Here is a 23,362-nt window from a genome sequence, read left to right as displayed (position 1 = left end):
TCTGTTAAAAACAGTTGCCATGGTCACCAAATATATATTAATATCTGTACATTTATCATCTTTTAAAAAAGTAAATAAAACCTCCCTGGCACCTTGATTTTTTAAAAATGAGGTGATACATGAAGAGGCCTCCTGTGTGCACCTGTGTACACACACGAGTGACACACCTATTTGAGCACGCACAGAGCAGTGCTGCACACACACATGCACACGGCTGTGCACACATGTGTGGCCTGCAGGCACACAAGCCTCCACCAGTGCCCACGTGGGTCTTTGCAGGGTGCTCCTTGCCAGTGTTCTTGACTCTGCTGTCCAAGGGGACCTGCAGCCTCTGTCCTGCACTCAGGGCTCAGGGCAACAGGATCCCTTCTCACTGCATTTCCTCTGTGAAGGAAGTCCTGGTGCCTGTCTCTGTAGGTGGCAGCTGCTAATCCGTGGGCCTCACCCCTGCCCAGACATCTGCGTGTCTTTCAGGTGCAGATCAACTCTGCCCATAAGACAAACAGGGAAATAGCCTAGGTCGGCATCAGCCTGAGTGAGGGGAACTGCACGGACTCCAGTTCTGATGTCAGGGTTGTGAGGAGAGGCCATAGGAGGGTGGACTGGCTGGGCATCAAGCCTTAGCTGCTCAGAGGTGGGGACTGCCCTGCAGTAGGGATGTCACAGTGTTCTGCAGGGCCACAGCCACCTTCTTAGAGGTCTTGCGCAGCAGCGGGCTGTCAGGGTGGTGCTCCTTCAGGTGCAGGATGTGGCCCTCCTGGCTCTCAGATGTGCAACCACACTCCTCGCACACATACAGCTTGGCCCGGCGCTCCTTATATGCATACTTCTGCTGCACGCCATGGATCTTCTTGAGGTGAGACTCCAGGGAGCAGCGTTGGGTGAAGGCCTTGTCGCACAGGCTGCACTTGTAGGGTCTCACGCCTAAGGAAGACAGGGGCCAGCATCAGGGACCTGACAAGGGACCTTAGAGCCTGTCAGCAGCATCCAGACACAGAAAGGTCAGGACATCTGACTCAGGCAGAGGGATGGATGAAGCCTGTCCATCACCACTTTTCCCGAGTGATCTCAAATCAAGTCCACATCCCTGATCTCAGGAAGACTTCTACCCTGAGCTGCAGGATGCCCCTCCCACCATGGAATCTTCCCATATGGCCTGGGTCAGGCAGTCCTGGGGTGCTCCCTCCTGGCCTGGGCCTGTGCTTACCAGTGTGGGTTCGGACGTGTCTCTTGAGGTCAAAGGTATCGTTGAAACCCTTCCCACAGTATGTGCACAGGTGCCTCTTAACATCATTGTGACATTTCATATGGCGATTCAGCATACGCTGGTAGGTGAAGGCCTTCTGGCAGATGTGGCAGGTAAAGAGGTCTCCACTAGGACTGTCCCCCAGGGTCACCTGTGGGCAAGGACAGCATTGTGACAAACATCCAGAATTTTGGACTGCCAACCCCCAGCCCTGAGGAAAGCAGTGTCTATGTCCACAGGCCACAGCCCTGGGCCCTCTGCTCAAAGATGGGCAGTTTAGGGGTTCAAAGGAACCTCTGCGTCATGGGTCCAGCATCCTGCTTGGTTCCTGAGTTCCCTTTTGAGGCCCTCCTTAACCAATGGAGACAGGCAACTGAACTACCCAGAACAGCTGTGCGTCCAAAGACAATTCACTCTTCATGGAGGCTAAATCTGCATGTCTCTAGTGTCTATTAATTCATTCCTGTTCTGCCTCTGTCACAGAGTAGATGACCACCCAGGGAAAGGGTCTCGATCGCAGCCTACAGACTGAAGCATGCAGCAAGACTAGAATCTGGCCCAGGCCAACCAGCTCCCTGGTTCACTTGAGCCAGGTGGCATGGTGTGGGTCAAACCCCTGTGCCATCCATCCTCTGGCCTGTAAATCTTTCTGATGTTTTTTTAATTATGGAAGATTTCAAATTTATACAAAAGTATGGAGACAATATCACAAGCCTGTGCCTGTCACTCGGGGCCACTCCTGTTCCATCTTTTCTACCCTGCTTCCCCCTTGCCTTGTCCATTTGAAGCAAGACCTGGGTGCATGTAACACCTTGGAAAGTATGCTGCTCAGAGTGGCTACAGCAGCTCCCCAGGCGAGATCAGCACAGGTGTGGCTGAACAGCCAGGATGATGGAGTCTCTACTCTGACCTCTGTTACCATCCAGAGGGTGCTTGTGCTCTGTGGGTGGCCTGTCTCTGGCCGCTCCTCCTGAGATCCTGGGCCTCTGTCGCACTACACCTCCCATTTGGCACTTGGGAAATGTCAGGATGCAGTCCTCCAACTCCTCTACTCTCCCCACCCACAGGGGTCCAAGAGTCAGGGGAAGGGCATCAGGGGCACAAAGAGCACTGTGTTCCCCCCCAGTTGCAATATGGTGTTCCAGTCTTTGGTGACACAGGACATCACTAAAGGAGCACCCTTCCCTAGATCACTGTGCAGATGCTGCCCCACCCTGGAGCTTCCTGAGTGCAGACCCAGGCAGGCGGGGCCTCCCTGCTCCTGCGCTGCCTTGTGCCTGTACTGTGGAGGGTGCCGGGGCTGCTCACCCAGGCCCAGCTCTAGTCATGTCCTTAGACACTGATCAGGCTGGAGACACAGATCTGGACAAGGTGGTTGCTGTTTCAGGGAATAGTTAACTGCTAGGCCACTCAGACCTCATGCTCAATGTGACCCAGACAGGAGATGCAGCCAGGCCAGACTCCTGCCTCTCTGCCTTGAGGGGCTCTTCCTACAGCTCTCCTTGCTTCTTGTGGCCAGACAAACCATGTGGTCAGTGGCCGTTCTCACTTCAGACTTACGTCTCTTCCATCTGTGCTGCAGTTAAATTTTCTCTGCAGAAGCCTTGGCCCAGGGCCCAGGTCAGTCTGCCTACATTTCATTGGCGCCACATCTCATGGGCTGGACATAGGTCTTCATATGTGCCCCTGGTCCCTGACACAATGTGACAGTCGTTACCTTCATCTTGGTGCGTAGGAAGCCCTGATCTCTGCTTTGGGGGTCAGTCAGGCGGCCCACATCTTCAGAGGGCAGCTGGGCCACCACGCAGGCTCCTGGGGCCGTACTATAGCTGGAGTCCCGAAGGCTCATGTCCAAAGCCAGGGGGCAGGAAGGGGGTTCGGCCACTGATGGCTCTGGCTCCCGGTAGGGCTGTGGTGGGCAGAAGCCCAGGCTGACTGTGGAGAGAACAGCCGGGTGAGGATTTCAGGAAGGTTCTCCAGCAAGAAGGTGGCTAGAGCCTCTGTCCCAGCTCTCACAGGCATGTATAGAGTGGGGCTTCTCCCAACCACCACGTGCTGCGCCTCCCTTCTGCCCCATTAAGGTAATTACAGGTGACGCCAGCCAAGCGCCACTGCCCGCTGAGTAATTTGTGTCTTAGCGGAACTGGGAGGACCAAACTGCCCTGCCAATTATGGCTGCAGACCTATCGGCCTGCCCCACCTGGGCCAGTCCCTCTGGATTCCAAGCTTGTGTGTGCTCCTGCTGGGACAAAGGCCACCACTGGAGGCCCTGGCCAAGGACAACTCCTTGAGAGTCATCCTGGCCCCAGAGGGTGATGGTCTGGGCCCCTTCAGGTCTCTCCTCCAGGCAGATTTAGCCATTGGCCTTGGGTTTTAGGTGGTTCTAGACCCTTCCTCCTCTAGCCTGCTAGTCCCTTCTGTCACAGCCCATCAGGGCTCCAGGCTCCCAACTCCAGCCCAGCCCAACTCTGCAGGCAAACAGGCCCTGTGGGTGGAGAGGGAGGAGGTCAGGGAGCAGCAGGTGGATGCTCGGGCAGCCTGCCCGGGTGCTTATGCAACCCTCCCCCACAGCGGACCGCTTGCTGTGGCAGCCAGGCTGGGCTCCCTCAGGCAGTGGTGGCACCGATACCTGGCAGCCACTCCCTGCAGCAGACACATCACAGTAAACGGGCCAGGGAGGCTTGGCTGCAGACCCTCAGCCCTGGTTCTGATGAGAAGTGACCCAGAGGAGTCAAGTCTCAAAGCCAGCAGAGCTGGGCAAATGGTCTAATATTTCAATTAAAATCTCAGTACATCCTAAGGTCTGAACTTAAAACCTATAAATTTCAGAAAGACAAATCAAGAGGGACAGTCCTGGGACAGAAAGGATGAGGGAGCATGAGAGAGAGGTGCATATGGGATTTCAGTCCCACCAGCAAGGTCCTCTGCCCCGACCCCTCCAAGCTGGAAAGACACTGGTAAGGACCAGGGCAGGGCCGCTGCCCTCACCTCTTCTGCAGGACAGATGGGGATGTAACAGAAGGAAGAGGACCCGGATAATGGAGGCTGGGTAAGTATGAGGGCACCGAAGTTTCGGGAGAGGCCCCAGATCTCGCCCCCTCAAAACACAACAAAGCTCTGATGGGGGAAGAATGTGCCTGCCCGCGCCCAGAACCCGTTCTACGGGCGCTGGCGTCCGTCTGTCCGGGGGACTTTAATGAGCCACCTCATTCCAGGGGTTGATTCACCAGCTCCAGGCCCTGGCCTGGCCCCTGAGCTGGCGCCCCACCTCTCTCTGAGCCACACAGGCTGGTGTCAGGCCTGAGCTCTGGGGGTCCAGCTGTCAGTGGCCTGTCTGCCCTCCTACGTCTGTGCACAGGGGACCAGGCTGGGTGAGTGGGGCACAGCATTGGCAGCTACTGGTGCCAGCTTACCGGCCACTGATGACCTTGGCCAAGTATTCAAAACTGAAAGGCAATTTCCATTTCTCAACCCAGGTGGACAAAACAGGGACCTCTACTCTCCTGGGTCTGTCAGTTTGGGATGCTGTGAATGAGGACCCTGAAAACCCAAAGCCAAAACCCAGCTCTGTCTGCCTTGGAGCAAAGGAGAGAGGAGGGGCAGCAGGTGAGATGAGTTAGTTTGAACTCAGAATGAACTGTAGAGTGCTTGCCTAGCATGAGTCGGCCCTGAGTCTGATTCCCAGAACCCCCCCACCCAAAAAAAAGTTTTAGCCTGGCCTGGGGGCACACACCTATAATCCCAGAGATTTAGGAGGCTGAGGCAGGAGGATCACAAGTTAGAGGCCAACCTGGGCAACTTAGTAAGACCCTGCCTCAAAATAAAAAATGAAAAGGACTGGGGATGCAGCTCAGAGACAGCGCAACCCTAGGTTCAATCCCCCACCCAAAAAAGAAAAGAAGTAGAAAAAGGGGGGGCTGGGGTTGTGGCTCAGCGGTAGAGCACTCATCTAGCATGTGCAAAGCCCTGGATTCGATCCTCAGCACCACATAAAAATAAATAAATAAAATAAAGATATTGTGTCCAACTACAACTAAAAAATTTAACAAATTAAAAAAAAAAAGAAGAAGCTGCCACACTTTGTTCTCTGGCTTCACTAGAGGGGAGGCTCATGGTTGGGGTCCTTGGGACCAACCTGTAGGGAGGCAATCCTGTGTCCTTTGACTGCTTCTGCCCTTCCACACACACCTGACATAGCTGGTGCTGAGCATGGACAGGGTGAAGCCTCCCTGGGTTGGCTCTCTGTGCCACCTCTACCCTGAGCGAGGGGCAGGTAAGGCTGCTAGGGTGGGGATATTGCCTCATCCCGCCCACCCTGCCAAACCTGTCTCCCTCCCACCCCTGTGTGTCCCTGCTGGGCTGCATACACAGGAGTGCATATTAGCATGCCACACGTCTGAGTGTCACTGTGATAGGAGGCAGGAAGCAGAACTGGTCAGGCCCTGCTGGTGCTGCTCTCTGACCCTTAATTAGATGTTTCCAACAAGGCGGTGGCTGCTGTGGCCACTCACTGCCCACCCACAGCTGTGGAGTGTGGTAAGGCCAAACTAGCCTACCTCCCCTCCTCCCTCAGGAGCTCATGCTTTCCCTCCTATTGGCCCAATGTGCCTCCAGACCAGTCCAGAGCGATGGGATGGACAAAAAGGGACTTAGGTCCAGGGCAGCTGCCTATACAAGGGTCACATTCTGCCTTATCCTCCAAAAGTCCCCCCTCTTAAAACCGAGCATCATGGCACACGCCTGTAATCTCAGAGACTCAGGAGGCTGAAGCAGGAGGATCGCAAGTTCAAAGCCAGCCTTAGCAATTTAGAGAGGCCCTAAACAACTTAGTGAGATTCTGTCTCAAAAAAAAAAAAAAAAAAAAATTAAAAGGGCTGGGGATGTGGCACAGTGGTTAAGTGACCCTGGGTTTAATCCCCTGTACAAAAAAAAAAAAAAAAAAAGTTCCCCCTTTCTTGGGTTGAAAGTCACAGGCCCAAATAGTGGCTAGGATGCTAGGTCCTGCCCCATGAAAGGCCTTAGACAAGACTGGGCAGGAGGCCTGATCCCTGGCTCTCTGGGGAGAGAATGGGGAGAGCAAATGAGGCAGATGTGAGGGTGCCCCACCTCCTGGGTGCTGACCACGCAGGTGCTGGTGGGGTCAACTCTCTTCTGGGTGTGTGCACAGCCCAGGCTGGTTTCAGGCAGCCTTGTACCCTTATCAACAAGGGCTGGGTTCCCCTGTGCCCAGTCCTGCAGGTCAGCTGGCAATCCTCTGAAAGGAGCGGTATCTGCCATCCAGCAGGACAGCAGCCTGGGGACACATGGACCTATCTCTCGGCCTTCTGCTGCCATCTCTGTTGGGCGATATCTGCCCCCTTTCTTGATTGCTTTTCATCAGTGTCCATGGTGAAGTCAGAACTGTGCCCTCAGTCCTCACACCAGTGTGTATGGCTTGGCCAGCCAGGAACTGCACTTCCTGTGGCATCCTTCATCCTCCTGCCCAGCACAGGCCTGTGGGGCCCTATAGGGTGCCAGAGAATGAACAATGTAAAAAGGAACCCGACACCAATGATGGCCAGGCTTCAGTCCTCATCCTCTGTGTACCCAGGGCACTTGCTCTCACCTGCTCTCTTTCTGGGACAGTCTGGCAGCTTCTGCCACAGGACACCCAAGCTTGGGACAAACAGCAGCTTCGGTGACAGTGCCCCATGGGACTGGTAGGAGTCCTACCAGTTAGGGCACAAGCTGCTCTTCTGTCCCGCGCACTAACTGGCTGTCTCCTCCCAGCCTCTCTCCCAAGAGGACACAGCAAACCCACTCCACTGCCCAGCACTTCCAGAAGTCACTAGAACACTCATTGGAAACCTAGCTTTTCCCACTGCTCCCACCCCTATTCTGGGGTCCAGAGCTGATTTTCTCTGCCTTTCTGACTCAGCCTGGAAAAAGAATGGTCAAGTCCCACACTGCTAACAGCAGAGCGAGGCCCAGCTGCATTATCTAAAGGAAACCCCGGGCTCCTGCAGCTCAGCCCCACTGGCCTCCTGGGCTTGTGCCCTGCTGCAGAACCAGCAGAACAGTGGCTGCTGGCAGCCAGAGGGGAGGCCCAGGAGTGGGAGTCTGGGGTTCTGGAAGAGGCCCCAGGGATGCTCCTGGAGTTCCAGCTTCCAGGATGGGTCTTTCCCCAGGTGCCTTCTTGGCATCTAGACTTCACTCAGCAGGGGCCAGGCTTGGAGGGACACATCATCCCTCCAAGAGGAAGTAACAGGTACAAGTACCTGGTTCATCCTCCAGAAACCAGCATCCTCCTGTTACTCCACAGTCAATACTGACACAACTGAGGAGAGAAGCCCACACCCGGGGAGGTGAGGGAAGATAAGGGGTCAAGGCCCCCAAGAGGGAGCATCCTATCCACTAACCTCCCCCTGATCCCAGAGCAAATGGGGCTCTCTTTTCCCTTGCCTGCATTCCAGACCCAGCTGACCAGGGCTTCCCCTTAGCTTTGGGAGGATGATGGGGGCTCAGGGAAAGATTCTGCCTTGGGAGAGGAACCTGTAGAATTCTGCCTGGGGGAGGAAGGCTGAGGTACTTATGAGACTGGAACTGGGCCCAGTATTTTCAGCCACTCATTCCAGGGAGCTTCTGATGCTCTGAGTGTCTCAAGGGCCCCGGCAGGAAGGTCAAAATTCAGACACCCGCATGTTCCCCTGCCCTCCCTGGGAAAGGGGTCAGTGCTTAGCTGGTCACAACGTGCTGAGAGTCTGTGAGGTGGGGGTGACGGAAACGTGCCCAGTCGACTCCTGGGGTCATGGTCGGTTGGTGATGGAATGGCCCAGCCAGAGGACAGGCCACCACAACACTACCCCCTCCAGCCATCTGAAGCATCCGAGCGTGGCCCAAGGACATTCCCTTTCTCATTTCCAAAAATTGTGGGAAAATTCTCCAGTGGGTCACGTGGCCTTTAGAGGTAAAACCTATGCCCTTTACTTGGCCCACAGAACTCTCATCCACTGCCAGAGCCACGGGGGCAAGTTTTACCATCGCCCTCGAGGTCAGCCTGCCCTCCATTCCAGGACCATCTTGCAGAGTGAGCATCTGTACACTCCTCCACCTGGACGGTAGTGGCAGATGAGCTGTCCACCTAGGAGTCGTCCCCTGACCCTGTTGGGACAATCCCAGGGCCCAGGTCTCTTCTACCATTCCCACTTTGGCCACCAAAACTCTTATGGGGAAAACTGTTAGGACCCAAGGAAGTCAATGATTTGAACAAGCGGAATTTCTTTGTCCTTTGTAAAAGTCAATATGTGATCTGTTACTAAATGGGATGTGAAATAAAACTAAAAATAACAGCACTCTGAGCCAGGCCCAAGGCTCAGCTCACCTTTAACACAGTCCAAGTTCAGTTTATCAGATCCCATGGAGCAGCTAAGCAGCAAGTCAAACACAGGTTGGGGAGGAGGCAGGAGCAAGGAAAGGGCTGGCCTCTCCCTGGTCCTTCCGGAGGTGGAGCACTGGCCAGCTGGTGAGGGAACACGGCCAGCTAAAAACTACAGTCCTAGCCCACTCCCACCTAAATAGGGAGACACTCATTTTCTTTTTTGCCTCAGTTTCCCCACTGGGATCATTCCAATTTTTAAAGAGGCTACAGAAGGATGGCCCAGCCCCCATGAGATAAGCTTAAGCTGTGACACATCCCACCCTGGCTTCAGGTCATAGGATCCTGGTAGCTCAGGCCACAAAAATCCTACCCCCAAGCCCCTGCCCCCAACAGTTTAATTCAAGAGGGAGACTGAGGCAAGAGCCCTCACTGGCCCCTCATCTGATGCCCTCATTTCCTGATTTTTCTTAAGGCCCAGGCGGTGCCAGAGAATCTGCAGATCAAGGGTCAAAGTCGGTTGGTTAATTACCACCTCTCCTTCCTTCGGGGCACTGGGCAAGGTATTGACTGCAGCCCCCACCCCACCCCCACGGTCGGAAAAGGGGAGTTGCTAAGGCTTCCTGACCAAAGATTTTGTTGGGGGAAGGGGGAGGACAGAAGGAGCAAAAGCGTCCTTAGGGACCCTAGGAAGATGCCTCAAAAGAAGACAACTCGGGTTACTCATTCAAAGTGGACGCGGACTCTGTCAAGGCGTCTTCTCAAAATAAACTGGGTGCACCAGCTTCCCCGGGCTTGTCTTTGGCTGCGGGGGCTCCTTAAAACTACTTTCCGCTCCATGTATCCTCTGCAAGGTTGAAGGATCGCGTTTCTAACAAAGGTGAGAACCGATCCCATCTTTGTCTCAAGGGCAGGCTGGGTGCAAGCGGGCGCCTTCTTATCCCGCTTGCGCACTGTGCGGACCGCGGGGCAACTTGGGGATACTCGCCCGTGTCCCCACCTGGCACCAGATTTGTGGCGGAGGGAGAAAGACCTATGGAAGCGGCTAAGGCTCAGAATCTAAGTGGCAAAGCCTCAGCTGAAACTCCATCTCGTTCCCTGCCCCCTAAAGTGGCATCGCTCCAGCGCTCTCCTTGCGCTTCATCAAAGTCTCCGCTTTCTGGATTTACGACTCGAGAGCCGAGGGTCGCCAGAGCGGTGACACACCCCGCTGCCTCCCCTACGCCGTGGCTCGGGCCGGTAGAGGGAGATGGCCCCCGCCCCCACCCGACGCTGCTTCCGCTCGCGAGCCCTCTCCTCCCCGCGCCCGGGGTCAACCAGCCGCGGCCGCGACAACGACAACCTGCATCCTGGTGTTCAGCGGCGGGCGCAGAGCCGCTCTTCTCCGCGCCCCGCCTTCCCGCCGCCGCGGGCGCCGCGGGCTGCAGGCGCCTCACCTGGCACGTAGATCTCGCCGCGCTCCTCATCTGGCAGCTCGCTCCAGTTCCTCTTGCACGTGGAGACGCACGGCTTCTTCACCAGGAACGCGCGGGGCATTTTCGAACGCTCCTGGCCCGGCGCTGTCCGTTTCCGCAACTAGAATCGGGTCGTCCCACCTTTCCCGGGCCGGCTCGGAGGCGCAGGAAGCGGACAATTAAGGGGGAATCGTCGAGGCGCCCCCACGTTCTGCGGGAAGACAGTGCTGGGACGGCGCGCGCCCGTTCCAACTTCGCGGAGTGTCGCGGTCCCCTCGGTAGCAGAGCCCTTGCAGCCAGGTGCACTGGGCGACGGGGAAACGGCAGGTAGGCGTCTCCTGATTCGACTGGCGTCCCCTCGGCCGCTCGGGAAGTCTTAAAGTGCGAGCCGGACAGACAGGTTCACGCTTTATTGGCTCGCGGCGGTGTGTGTTGGTGGCTGGGCGGGGAGGGGGGTGATCTGATCTAATTAGCTTGGAGTAGCCTGGGGAGCGATGGCGCATGCGTTGGGAAATAACGGTGACAACCCACCTATTTGTTACCTGTCGAACCGGTTTCCATTCCGCTGCCGGTGAGGTGGCCTCGCGGCCCGGGCGGGGCGGACGGGCGGGGGCGGGCGCCGGCACCCAGTCCCCTGCAGCTCCAGCTGCCCAGCCGACCCGGCCACCGCCCCGGACCTGCCAGCCGGGCGTGCTAGCATTTGCAAACGGGAGTTTCGGAGGGAGCTGGGAAGAGGAGGGAGGGGAGGGCAACGTTATTTGCACCGGCGCTCGCACGCCCAGCGGGTGATGAAATGAAACTCGCCCAACTGGGCCCGGCCCAGCCTGACGCGCCCCAGGCGCCTAGAGAGGCGCGAAGTCGCCGGGCGGGAACCCGCGGTCCGGCCCTCACTTGTTGAACCGGGCCTGCGCCCAAGCGGGCCCGGGATCCCAAAGGCCCGGCTGAGCAATTCGTGGTTCAATCCAGAGGTATTTGTTGGGTGCAGGCTTCGTGCGCAAAGGCACGCGGGGCCGCAGGAGCGCGCAGTCGGGGAGGCGGGACGCACATGCGAATATGCAGCCAGCGCCCATTGGGTCCCCAAGACCCCAGCTAGAGTCTTCTGCCCCTTCTGCCCAGAGAAGGCTTGGGAGTAAGCATTTAGACTGGGCTGTACCACCGACATGGTACAAAACCCCAGCACCTTGGTCACTGGGCTTACAACATCATCCAACTTTCCTGTCTCCTGTCTCAAAGACGGGATGTCAGGTTCCGTGAGGCTGGAGGAGAGCTGAGGGCGAGGAACCCAGACGTGCTCAGGCCCAGCCTTTTCTTTCTGCAGTCACCGTCCACGAGGGGCAAAGGTTCAACCTGGGACCTCTGCCTCCACCCTACTCCACTGGCCACATTCTACTGATCGCTAGGCTCAGTTGGAGGGATACCGCACATCCACCACCCTGCCCAGGAGTGCTTGGTGGCCTCTGTGACTGGGTTTCTTTTACTAGCTGACCCACTAAGTGCAGGGATAGGAGCCCTTCCTAACGTTTTAGAGTCCCTACAGTACCTACACCTTTCTCACATAGTATTAAGCTGTTGCTGGAACAGGTTGTAGGGAAATGAGCAATACAGGAGTCAGAAGAGAAGTGGCTGAAGCTCTCAGGCATCTAGTTGAAGGTGACATATTTTCAAGAGTGAGAGGCTGTTTTTCAGAGACCATTTACATCCCCCCACCCTGTGGAGTCAGTCCTCTATGTAGGTGAGGAGAGACCTTGCAGGCAGCCAAGCCTCCTCCTCCCTGACTCCCAGAGTCTGAGTTTGGCAAAGGGGCTTTCCTCAGTTGTCCCTCCAGGGTTACTGGGAGGAAGACATGAGCTCTTGCCAGGGGCTGTTAATGTCTGCCCCTTTCCTTCCTCTTCCAGGGCTCTGTCTTCAGGAAGCCTACACTTCCCTTGTCACCCTCCCCTCTGATCCTGGACCCATTCCTCCAACTGACATTAAGTGAGCAACCACTGGGCACTGACATTTGACAGTAAATCCTGGAGAAACATTGATAAGCATTGATAAATAATCTAGGAGAGAGGTGAAATGAGCTTCCCCATTCCACAAGTTTTTCTTGAGCACTTCTGTTGTGTTAGTCCCTGATGGGTTGGTAGGCATTGGTGCTCAGGAGCATCTATGAGGTCAACGCAGATGACCCCCCAACATAAATGCAGGCTTTCTCATCAGGGGAGAAACTGAAACACACAGGAGGCCAGGTGGGGAGGTCAAATGGGTGGGGCCAGCCAGTCCCACATCGCCACTGGTGCCAAGAGAGCTACAGTGGACAGAGTGAGGTCCCAGGAGGAAGAGTGCTTTATCCATGCTGGACCCTGCTATAGTTCCAGCATCCACCATGGAGCCTGGAATGAAGGCAGTTATCAATTAATACTTGTGGGATGAATGAATATCCTATTTTTTCTTGACTTGTGTGACCCATTTGCCTTACATGTGCCAACTTTTGGTAGGGACAGACAGAGCTGATTTCCTAATTATGAGGAAAAGAGTCTTACTAAACTGTGATAGAAGGTCCTGGGTGCTGGCTGTCAGGGAAACTGGAGAGTGGCGGGGACTGTGGAGAACATGCCTTTTATCTAACAGGCAGTCACAGCATGTCATTTGGGTACTGGAACACAGCATGGCCACACCTTCCCATTTTCCAAACAAGTCAGAAATTCAGATGTGTGCGTGAAGCCTACTGATTTTTAAATGTTACCTCATGTTTTTTTAAAAAAACATGGACTGGGTCAAACAAGACACTTCTGTGGGTTATATTTGACCCACAGGCTGCCAGTGTGTGGGCTGTGGTTCAAGGGCAGCTCCAGAGCCAGCAAAGTATGTGAAATTGGGTAAAACAGAGCTAAACTGTGAAGTGCGTGAGGATGGCCACCTCCTGCTGTCACTACTGTTCACCCAGCACTCAGCAAGGAGTCAGCTAATTCATCAGTGCCTTAATTGCATTGACAGATATGTCTTTCTTTTCTTTTTCTTATGGTGCTGTAGATTGAACCCAGGGGCACTCTACCACTGAGCCATATTCCCAGACCCCTTTTAAATTTTTAGAGAAGATCTTGCTAAGTTGCCCAGGCTGGCCTTGATCTTGCAATTCCCTGCCTCAGCCTTCCGAGTTGCTGGGGTTGCAAGTGTGCCCCACAAAGTCCAGCAATTTTTTTTAAAACAAAATTTAGTTACAGATGGACACAATACCTTCATTTTAAAAATTTTATTTATGTGGTGCTGAGGATTGAACCCATGCCCCACACATGTGAGGCAAGCGCTCTACCACTGAGCCATAACCCCAGCCCAAGCCCAGAATTTTTTGAGTGCCCACTGGTAGACCCCGGGATTCTGTAATACAGGATAAACAAAGAGATAAGAAAACAGTGCAAACCAGAGCCTTTAGGGTAGCTGGGCATGGTGGTGCATGCCTGTAATCCCAGCCACGTGGGAGGCTGAGGCAGGAGGATTGTAAGTTCAAAGCCAGCCTCAGCAACTTAGGGAGGCTCTAAACAACTTAGTGAGACTCTGCCTCAAAATAAAAAATAAAAAGAGCTGGGGATGTTGCTCAGTGATTAAGGACTCCTGGGTTCAATGCCCGATACCAAAAATAAAAACAGAACCTTTAGGGTGATGTGGTGCTGGCAGATGGGGGTGCTGAGATCTGAATGAGAGGTGGGGGTCAGCTATGCAGAGTGGGGAAGAGCATGATCAGAGAGAGGAACAGCTGGTGCCGAGGCCTTAGCAAGAAGGAGCCTTTTCCGAGCCACGAGGCACATAACAGCTGTAGTGGCTGGATGGTGAGGGGAAGGAATGGTGTGGGAACAGATGAGCCATGCCATGTGAGGTTCATTGGGGTGGGAAGCTGTGGTCTCCCAGAGCCATCAGACCTGCTAGGGGCAGAATGGACTGTATCAGTGAGGAGGGTGGTGATAAGGAGACCAGAGTAGGAGCTACTGCAATAGTCCAAACAGGAAATGACGGGTCCCATTCAAGGCATGAGGACCCATTCCAGCTGGATCCTGAGAGGACATCTCTTGTTGCTACAGTGGATGGGTGTGAAGGAAACACTGGCCACAGGAGGCAAGTAAGAACCATGATCCTCAAAGTGCCATCAGAATTTAGTGTTCAGGTCCCATCCCAAGGAACACAGGGAGAGCTAGGGTGGAAGCTGGGTGGTGGGAAGAGAGCATTTGAAACCACTGTGTTCCTGGCTCCCTGTTTTCAGGGAAGGTCTCTGGAGGAACCAGGATGGGATGCAGAGGGGAGAGGCTGGGGATCCTGGAGGCTTAAGGTAGAAAGGCACATGGGAGAGATGTCCTAGTGTCCGGGGACGTGAGCCACGCTCCTACCCTCTCAGGACCTGTTTCTCTATGTGTAAAGTGAGGCTCTGGGTTCTAGCTCTGCCCTCAGCCATCAGGGGATGCTTTGGGTTTGCCTTTGCTCAGATGCCCTTGCAAACAGCTGTAAAGCAGCTAGGGGCCTCCAGAACAGGTTGGTTGGGTCCATCAGCTGCCTTTCCTCTGTTTGGCTGTAGGCAAAGCCCCTGACACACTGTGAAGTGCCGTGGGTGACACTGACTCTCCATCTCTTGATGAGTTCCTGGCTAGGGGCCTGCTAGAGGGGGTGCTGCCATGTGGCAGAAGGCTGGGGAGGGCGGCTTTGGGGCCATCCAGACTCCTGTGAGGGCAGGATGGGCAGAGGAGGCCGCTTTGGGGCCATCCAGACACCTGTGAGGGCAGGATGGGCAGAGGAGGCCGCTTGGGGGGCCATCCAGACACCTGTGACCTCCTCCCCCAACACCCACCCACTGGCAAGTCCCATCAGTTTCCAAATCCATGTCCACCCTGGAGCTCCTCACTAGGACCCTGAATCCGCCTCATGGGCAGCCCCCAGTTCCCTGTCCATACTCTGAAAACCCAAGTCCTACCATACCTCCCCTCGCCCCAGACAGCATCCTGGTGAGGCCTGGTGTGCCCTGGCCCTGCTGACCTCTGGCTCTGTCCTGCCACTTCCCTGGGTGCCTACCATATCTCCCTCCTCAGTCCCCTGAACAGGCTGCAGCCTCTTCAAAGCTGAGCCTCTCCTGTGGGTCCTCCTGTCTCAGGCACTTACTCATGTGATGACTGGCCTGATACCTTTCCTCACTTCCTGTTGCCTGATTTTGCTTTCTTTGCAGCACCTTTCATGGCGATATTTGGGTTTGTCTTTTTTATTTGTTGTCTGTTTCTTCCAGTGTTCTGTTTGTGAGGGACCCTCTTGGTAACATTTTTAAAGCTTTATACAATTCACACACCACAAAATGCACTCTCTTTTTTTTTGTAAAATATTCATAATATAAAATTTACCATCTTTTCTTTTTTCATTTTGCAACATGGGGATTGAACCCAGGGGCGCTTAACCACTGAGCCACATCCCCAAGCCCTACTTTATATTTTTTATTTAAAGACAGGGTCTCACTAAGTTGCTTAGGGCCTTGCTAAGTTGCTGAGGCTGGCTTTGAATTTGCAATCCTCCAGCCTCAGCCTCTCAAGCCACTGGGATTACAGGCATGTGCCATCACACCCAGCAGAAATCACCCCCTTATAATGTGTACAGTTCAGTAGTTGTCAGTCACCTCAGAGTTGTACCAAGTCTAGAAAACCTGTGATCCTGGCAGTCACCCTCCATTCCCCAGCACCCTGCCCCTGGCACCCACTACTCCTCTTTGTTTCTGGATGGGCCAATGCACTCCTTTGTTTGAGGCTTCCCTGGCTCCCCTGCATCCAGTGCTGTGGGGATGGGCTGGTTTTACAGATGAGAAAACGAGATTCAGGACCCCTCGGGAAAACTGGCTTTCCCTTTTCCAAGCCTTATGCCTAGGGTCTCCCCAGAACTTGGCAGCATGGAGGAGAACGGAAACTCAGCAGGAAGAGAGGGAATACGGGAGGGCACTGAGTGGGGGACTCCTTGCTCAGCCATCTGACTATGGCCCCACCTAGGTCCTTGTAGCAGGAATGCCATTCTCCTAGGCAGGCCTGATGATGAGGCTGAGCTCAACTCTATGTCTGGCCTATGTCAGGGACAGAGCCATCACCACTCTCCTATATGGGAATAACTACCAGGCAGGCAGGTGGAAGCAGCAAGAGAGAGAGTGCATTTTGTGGTGTGTAAATCGTATAAAGCTTTAAAAATGTTACCAAGAGGGTCCCTCACAAACAGAACACTGGAAGAAACAGACAATAAATAAAAAGACAAACCCAAATATCGCCATGAAAGGTGCTGCAAAGAAAGCAGAAATCCAGGAACCCAAACACCCAAGAGGGTTGAGGGTAGCTGGTATGTGGGGGGCAAGTCAGACGCAGAGAGGGGTTGTTTGCTGAAGTGCGGATCTACCTGTGAGGGCTCTGGGTCTTCCTACAAATGACTGTACCTCTCTGGACTCCAGACTCTCATCTGTGAGGTACCCATCCTTGATTGCTCAGGCAACCTCAGGGTTGTCCTGAGCCTCAGTGAGTCCATATGGCACACACATCTCAGTCCTGGAAACCAGACTTGGGGCCCCCTCTTTTCAGATCCCAGCCCCCAGGGGGCCAAGGCAAGGTAGGCTGGAGTTTGGCAGAGGCATGCTGTTGAGAGGATGGGACCAGAAGGAGCCTTGTCTCTCACAGAAGTGAGGGCCCAGGACTTGCAGTTATCAGTGCCCTCTGGACCTCAGACAGGAAAACCAGACAGGCTCCTACTCCAAGCTGCCTTCCCTACCCAGGGGTGCTCTCATCCTGGCCTCTTTCATCTTAGGTTTAATTAGCCAAGTGCCCCACCCCACATCCCCTTGGGCGGGAGTCATCACTCCCATTTTATAGATGGGGAAACTGAGGCACCTAGAGGGAAATGGATTGCTGCTGTCGCCTGTGAGTCAGTTGTGCAGTCCAGCCCAGAGGAGCCAGGACCAGGCCTTCTGGCTGGACCTGTCTCTCTCCTCGTCTCCGTCTCCCCCCACCCCGGGTGCCAGACAGCCTCCTTTCCAGCTCTCTACCTCACCACTCTCATTTGGAGCGGCGGCAGGATGGGGCGGGGAGGGGCTCGGGCAGCCTGGAGGAAGAGGAGAGGCGAGTTGGCATGGGGGCTCCTGCGTTTCATCTTCAAAGCTGCTCATTAGAGCCAGAGGCCTTAGTCAGGCGGTGGGCGGCGGGGTTTGGACGCTCTTAGTACTGTGCCCTGGAAACCAGCGGTCAGTGGGGCAGCCGCAGCCTGGGCCTCTGGCCTTGGAGGCGCTGCTTGGAGAATCCCAAGTCCACCCGCCAGGTGCCCCCAAATAGCTGCGGGCCGGCCCTCTTGGGCGTTAGGAATGTGGTTCTGGACTGTCCTGGGCCGTGGTTTCTCCGTCCGTGCTCCGCGAACCCCGTGACCCGCCAGACCCTGCCAACCCGCTCGTCCCGAGTCTGGGTCCTGTTGTTTCCCGGCTTCACTTGGGCATGTGGGTCCTACCGCGCTCGCTGGACCCGGCCAGCCGCCCCGACCCCGCCGGCCCTCTGTGCGGCCTCGGGCAAAGGTCAGCGGCTTCCGCCAGGCCGCGACCCCGGCGCCGGCTAAGTGCCCCCAAGCTGAGCGGGTGAGGGGCGCGGGATCGGCGTCGGGGACGCAAAGCCAAGAAGCCCTGTGGCGCCCGTCGGACCGGTTGGGCCGGGGCTGAGGCGCGCACTTCCTGCGGCGCCCGGGACCGCGCTTTGCGCACCCCAGCCGCAGCCCGAGGACCCGCGGGCCGCGGGCTCGCGGCGCTGAGTGCGGTGCGCCCGGGCGCCTGCGGGGGGCGCGCGGCCCTCCTGGCTGGCCCGGCGGGCGCCAAGGGTCCTGCGGTCGCCGCCCCCGCGACGCGAGCCCGGCCCACCCAACTTCACGCCCCTGCCCGGGCCCGCGGCGGTTTCGGGGCAGGGGGCCTGCGCGGCGGGACAGTTACTCAGCCCCAGCGAAACCGGCGAGTCGGCACCTGCCGGCCGGGCGGGGCAGGCGGCGGCCCCGTTACGCCCCGCCCCCCACGGGCCCGCCCGGTCTCGGCCGCCCACGCGCCGCCCGCCCGCCCTTCCGGAAGGAGCCGCCGGCCCGAGCGCCCGGGGCGGCTGAGTCAGGCGGTGAGAGAGGCCTGCCCGTTACTGTGGGCGCCGGGGACCCGGGCGGCGCTGTGGTTTCGGTGCCCGCCGCGGGCGGGCGGGCGGGCGGCCGGCCTAATGAGCGCTTGACACGCACCCTGCCCTTGCGCCTGCCCCGCTCGCCCGCGCTGCTGCCCCGCGAGGACCTTGGCTGTCCGCCCCGGCGTCGCCCCCGAAACCTTTAGGTTTCAGCTTGCGACCCAGACGCGGGGTCTCCGCTGGGATCCGGGAGCGGGCGCCAGGGTGACAGCAGCCTTCTTGGCGATGGAGAAGGGCTCGGGCGCCCTCTGGCGGCCGTGGAGCCCCGCGCGTCCGGCCTGACACTCCCTTCTCTCCTGTGCACAGGACTCTGCGTGACTGACCATGGGGCCCCTGAGCCGGGAAGCCTGGGCCCAGCGTCTCGGGGACTTCCGGGCCAGCCCGTCAGCCTTCATGGCAGGTGCCGATGGGGAGGATTTGGGTCGCGACCTGCTGAGTGACCTGAGGAGCGAGAAGCTGAGCGAGCAGACCAAGGTAGGCCCTGCATGCGTTCCCTGCCATGGCCCATGTGGTCACCCCAGCCTACTGCACCCTGAACATCATCTTCATGATTCCCTCCTAAATCCCCCATCCCAGGTTTCCTTGCTGGCTCTGAGCTTGGAGTATCCAGCCCAACTGTGGCCCGACGTCCCTGCTGCCGAGGCGGCTGCCACCTCCTTGTTGGACATCCTGGTCCTCCTACCCCCACGGCCCTCAGCTCTCCGTCGGCCCCTGCTGCTGGCAGCCACCACAGTCCTGGCCTCAGGAGGTGTGCTAGGCCCCACCTCGGGAGCTTCTTGCCGACTCCTGCCCCTACTCCTTGGCTTGGCCACAGGTCGTGATGTGGGGCGAGGCTTTGGGCCCATCTCAGAACAGCGCCCCCTGCAGGCCACCGCGTGTGAGTGCCTGCGAGAGTTGGAGAGCTGTAAGCCTGGGTTGCTAGGGGGCTTTCTGGGGCTGCTGCGAAGTCAGCTGGGGCAGGAGGGCCCCATCCAGCCACTTAGCCTGCTGTTGGCACTTGCTCTGCGTAACACCCTGGTGGTACAGTCCAGGTCTGGGGCTGGTCTGAAGGGCCTGCTTATGGCGGGGGTTTCCTCCACTGGGGGTGGTACCTGGGACTGGACACTAGTTGAAGAGGGCCATGCTCACCTTCAGCCCCAAGCACCCTGCTGGCCGGCAACAGAGGAGGGGGCATGTGGCCTTGCAATGCTAGAGCCCAGCCCTGAGGAGGTCCGGGAGCTGAGGGCTTCTGTGGCCCAGCTTCTGGATACCTCCTACCTGCTCACCCCTGTGGCCCAGGCCCAGCTTCTGTGGCTGCTGGGTTGGGCCCTCCGGGGTCTGCGGGGACAGCCACCAGCACTCTTCAAGCCACAGTTGGTACGGCTGTTGGGCACAGCCCAGCTGACACTGCTGCACGCAGTTCTTGCTCTCAAGGCAGCCTTTGGAGAGGCACTGTTCACCTCCCAGGATGAGGCGCTGCTGCTCCGCCGGCTCACCTTGGCTGCCCAGCACCCAGCTCTGCCACTGCCCACCCACCTCTTTTATCTGCACTGCCTCCTGAGCTTCCCTGAGAATTGGCCTCTCGGCCCTGAAGGTGAGGAGGCTGCGCCATTGCTGCTGGGGCCCCAGTTATGCCGTGGTCTCATGCCCAGTCTCCTGCATGACCCAATGGTCCTCCTGTCCCGCCTGCATTTGCTGTGCCTGCTTTGTGCTGAAGATGAGGAAGAGGAGAAAGGCCACTTTCAGAATCTACAGTGGTACCTGGAGGAGCTGCTGGCTGGCTTGCGGCAGAGGGCAGCCCTGGATGGTGGCCCATGGGCATTGGCCACTCTCTGCTTCCAGGCCTCATACTTGGTTGCCAGCTGCCTGGCTAGGCAACCTATGGTGCTGACACCTTTGATCCAGGGACTGGCCCAGTTGTACCAAGCTCGTCCTGTGCTGGCTCCCCACTTTGTGGACCTCTTGGATAGGGTGGGCCCTGAGCTGGGGGAGCCCCTCAGGGTGGTACTACGGCAGGAGGTGGTGTCCCGGCCAGGAAGGGATGAAGCTCTTCGCTGGCACCTGCAAATGCTGGCAAAAGTAGCAGAGGGGGATGCTCAAAGTGCCACCCTTAGCTTTCTGCAGGCTGCAGCTGCCCACTGTGCCCACTGGGGTCTACAGGAGGCCCTGCTGAAGGTCTGCCGAGCCCTGCTGCGTGAGGGTGGGGGGGCTGGCCTGGCCGACTTGCTGCAGGCACTGGCCAGGCAGCTAGAGGACCCTGATGGGCGTGACCATGCCCGCCTCTACTACATCCTCCTTGCCCATCTGGCAGGGCCCAAGTTGGGGGTGGCCTTGGGCCCCTCACTTGCCGCACCAGCACTAGCCTCTTCATTAATGGCTGAGAACCAGGGCTTTGCAGCAGGGCTGATAGTGCAGGAGGCCTTGGCCCCCATTCAGCTGAGTGTGGGGCCCCAGAGAGCCTCAGGCCCTCTTCCGGTGCTGCAGCTCCAGGTGGAAGCCCTGGAGCCCGTCTACTCCCTGGAATTGCGCTTCCTCGTGGAAGGACAGCTCTATGCACCCTTGGAGCCTGTCCACGTGCCCTGCCTGTGTCCTGGCCACCCTGCCCATCCTCTGTACTTGCCCCTGCGGCCCCGACAGCCTGCCCCAGCACGGCTGGAAGTTCAGGCCCTTTACACCACACCCACTGGCCTCACGTGCCATGCCTACCTGCCACCTCTGCCTGTGAACTTTGCAGACCTCTTTTTGCCTTTTCCTCAGCCCCCTGAGGGGGCCCAGCCAGGCTTCTTTGAGGGACTCTGGGACTCCTGCCTGCCAAAGGGTGCTGAGAGTCGAGTGTGGTGCCCACTAGGCCCACAGGGTCTGGAAACCTTGGTGTCCCGCCATCTGGAACCCTTTGTTGTGGTGGCCCGGCCCCCTACCAGCTACCACATAGCTATCCGCCTGCCCCCAAACTCCATGCTGCTGCTGCGACTGGAGGCCCCTCAGGTGGACGGAGTGCCTGTGGCCCTGCGGACTGATGACTGGGCGGTGCTGCCTCTGGTTGGGGACTATCTCCGTGGGCTTTCAGTCACTGACTCCTGGGAGACAGATGGAGTGCAAGTTGCCTAAGAGGGGCTTTTAAAGGCTAGGACACGCTCCTGGAGTGCCTTTTCCATAAAACTTATCTTCACCAATGACCCTCACTGGCTTGTTTTTTAGTTTTGGACCTTGGTAGGAACAGGCTCAACAGGGTAGAATCAGAGAAACAAAAGCCTGAAGTCCAGAAATGTAGGACCCCGTTCTTGCTCAGATAGGCTAAGAGTCTCAGAATTTCTGACCAGGAGGCAGGAGATAAAACATTCTGTTTCCCAGAGTGTGTCTGGCCTTGACCAAGGTCACTCAGCAATATCCTATGGAGGCTGGAGTTAGAACTTGGGCCTCCTAAACTGGGGGCTGGTGCTTTCCAACCCAGGTTCTCAGGGTCCCGGTCCCAGCTCAGAGTAGCAAAAGGACGTTGCAGTGACTCCTCCCCATCTCCCCAGGCCAATGCTGATGGGAGCCAGCTTAGGGGACAGAAAAGGGCCATGTGATCTGAGCTAGACCTAACCTGGTTCCAGAGCCTGGCCCCTAGGATCCCAGGCTGTACTTGGGAATCTCAGGGAAGAACTCATTCCCTTAGTTCTTTTTCAAAATATGCAATATGCTTAGGATTCAGATGTGTTGAGGTCAGTTCTGCTGCTGGCATCTACCCAGTATTTTCAACTTGTGTTGCCTCATGTCATCCTTGCAACAGCTTTCCAGGGCCAACAGATGAGGAAATTTGTAGGCCAAAGGGGTTAAGTGACTTTTCTAAGCTGGTTGGGAATAGTATTTTGTCATCCTGTGGCAGTTTCCATTATCACACTGTTGGAGCAAAGCTCTGCAGTAGCCTCACAGTCCCCAACCCTGTGTGCCCTGGATAGACCCCAGGAGGCTGCAGAAGCAGCCATCAGCAGCACTAGGTGGGAAAAGACCTTGGGCTTGGGCTGATCTTGGCAAAGGAACTCTTCTGCTGCCCCTGCCTCTGGGATCTTCTGGGCCAGTCTTACTTCTCCTGACTGGGTGGACGCTAGGAAAGGAAAGAAGGACCTGGGCCAGTGGAAGCTGTCATAGGTCATTGAGAAGCCAGTTTCAAGGTCAAGCTGAGATGTGAGGGTGATCTGGCTGCAACATTTGTCACCCTGTTGATCACCAGGGTTTATTCAGCTGATCTGGCTGGCTAAGCAGATGTCCCCTTCCTCCCTCACCACTCGATGTGTACCCCTCCCAAAGCTGTGCACTCAATCATAGAGAAGGACCTTCCCCAGTAGAGGAGGACCATTTTCAGTCAAGGGTATACAAGTAGCTGTGCTCCCCAATCAGGCAGTAATTTGCTGTCAGCTTGCAACAAAAAGGTCTCCAGCTGTTATCAGCAGAAAAAAATGTGAGACAGAATCTCCGCACTTAGAAAGTCCCAAGGAAGGTTGGAGACTGGACCTCCAGGGAGCCACCACTGGACCTGGTGATTTCCAGAACATACTTCCTTGTCTGCTATCTAGCCCTATTCAGCACTAAGAAGGTGGTCCCGGACCTTAGGATGGGGGTGGGACTGCTGCCATTAACACCCACAAAGTGCAGAGAGACTGAACTTCTCCAAGGCTGTGCCTCTGCCACTGAGAACAGTAGCTTTTGGCCTGGTCTCCAGACAGCTAATTAGTGGGATCAATTTCTCATATAGACTGGGCATGATGGTGCACACCTGTAATCTCATTGACTCAGGAAGCTGATGCAGGAGGATCACAAGTTCAAGGGCAGCCTGGGCAACTTAGCTAGGCAATGTCTCAAAAAAAAAAAAAAAAAGAAAAGAAAAAGGCTAGCTATAACTCAATAGTATCTCTGGGTTCAGTTTCTCTCTCTCTCTCTCTCTCTCTCTCTCTCTATATATATATATATATATATATATATATATATATATATATATATATATCTCATATGTACGTATATGTAAAATATATGTAAATACACACACACATATATAGTGAGTACATGTGTGTGTGAAGGTTATGAGAAGTCTGATATTTCTACAGTGTAACTTGCTATATATTAAAAATGCATTCTACATAATATGTAACTTTCAGGAAAAATTGATACCATAACA

General features: G+C 56.2%; 2 protein-coding genes across 2 annotated transcripts; one reads left to right on the top strand and one right to left on the bottom strand.

Moving 5' to 3' along the window:
• Positions 1–628: 628 nt before the first annotated feature.
• Positions 629–10,136, bottom strand: Ovol1 (ovo like transcriptional repressor 1). The gene is made up of 4 exons (XM_076844769.2): positions 10,037–10,136; positions 2,964–3,181; positions 1,208–1,397; positions 629–924 (listed from the first exon to the last, which is right to left on the bottom strand). Exons 1-4 carry the CDS (start codon positions 10,134–10,136, stop codon positions 629–631), a joined length of 804 nt encoding a protein of 267 aa, XP_076700884.1.
• A 7,855-nt stretch (positions 10,137–17,991) lies between these two features.
• Positions 17,992–23,121, top strand: Ap5b1 (adaptor related protein complex 5 subunit beta 1). The gene is made up of 3 exons (XM_076847596.2): positions 17,992–18,171; positions 18,535–18,702; positions 18,805–23,121. Exons 2-3 carry the CDS (start codon positions 18,553–18,555, stop codon positions 21,313–21,315), a joined length of 2,661 nt encoding a protein of 886 aa, XP_076703711.2. The 5' UTR covers positions 17,992–18,171; positions 18,535–18,552; the 3' UTR covers positions 21,316–23,121.
• The last annotated feature ends 241 nt before the right edge of the window (positions 23,122–23,362 follow it).

The sequence above is a fragment of the Callospermophilus lateralis genome, chromosome 2, assembly GCF_048772815.1.
Source record: "Callospermophilus lateralis isolate mCalLat2 chromosome 2, mCalLat2.hap1, whole genome shotgun sequence".
Taxonomy (NCBI): Eukaryota; Metazoa; Chordata; class Mammalia; order Rodentia; family Sciuridae; genus Callospermophilus; species Callospermophilus lateralis.
The sequence above is the reverse complement of the archived record's forward strand: the minus strand, read 5'-3'. Positions and strand labels throughout refer to the sequence as shown.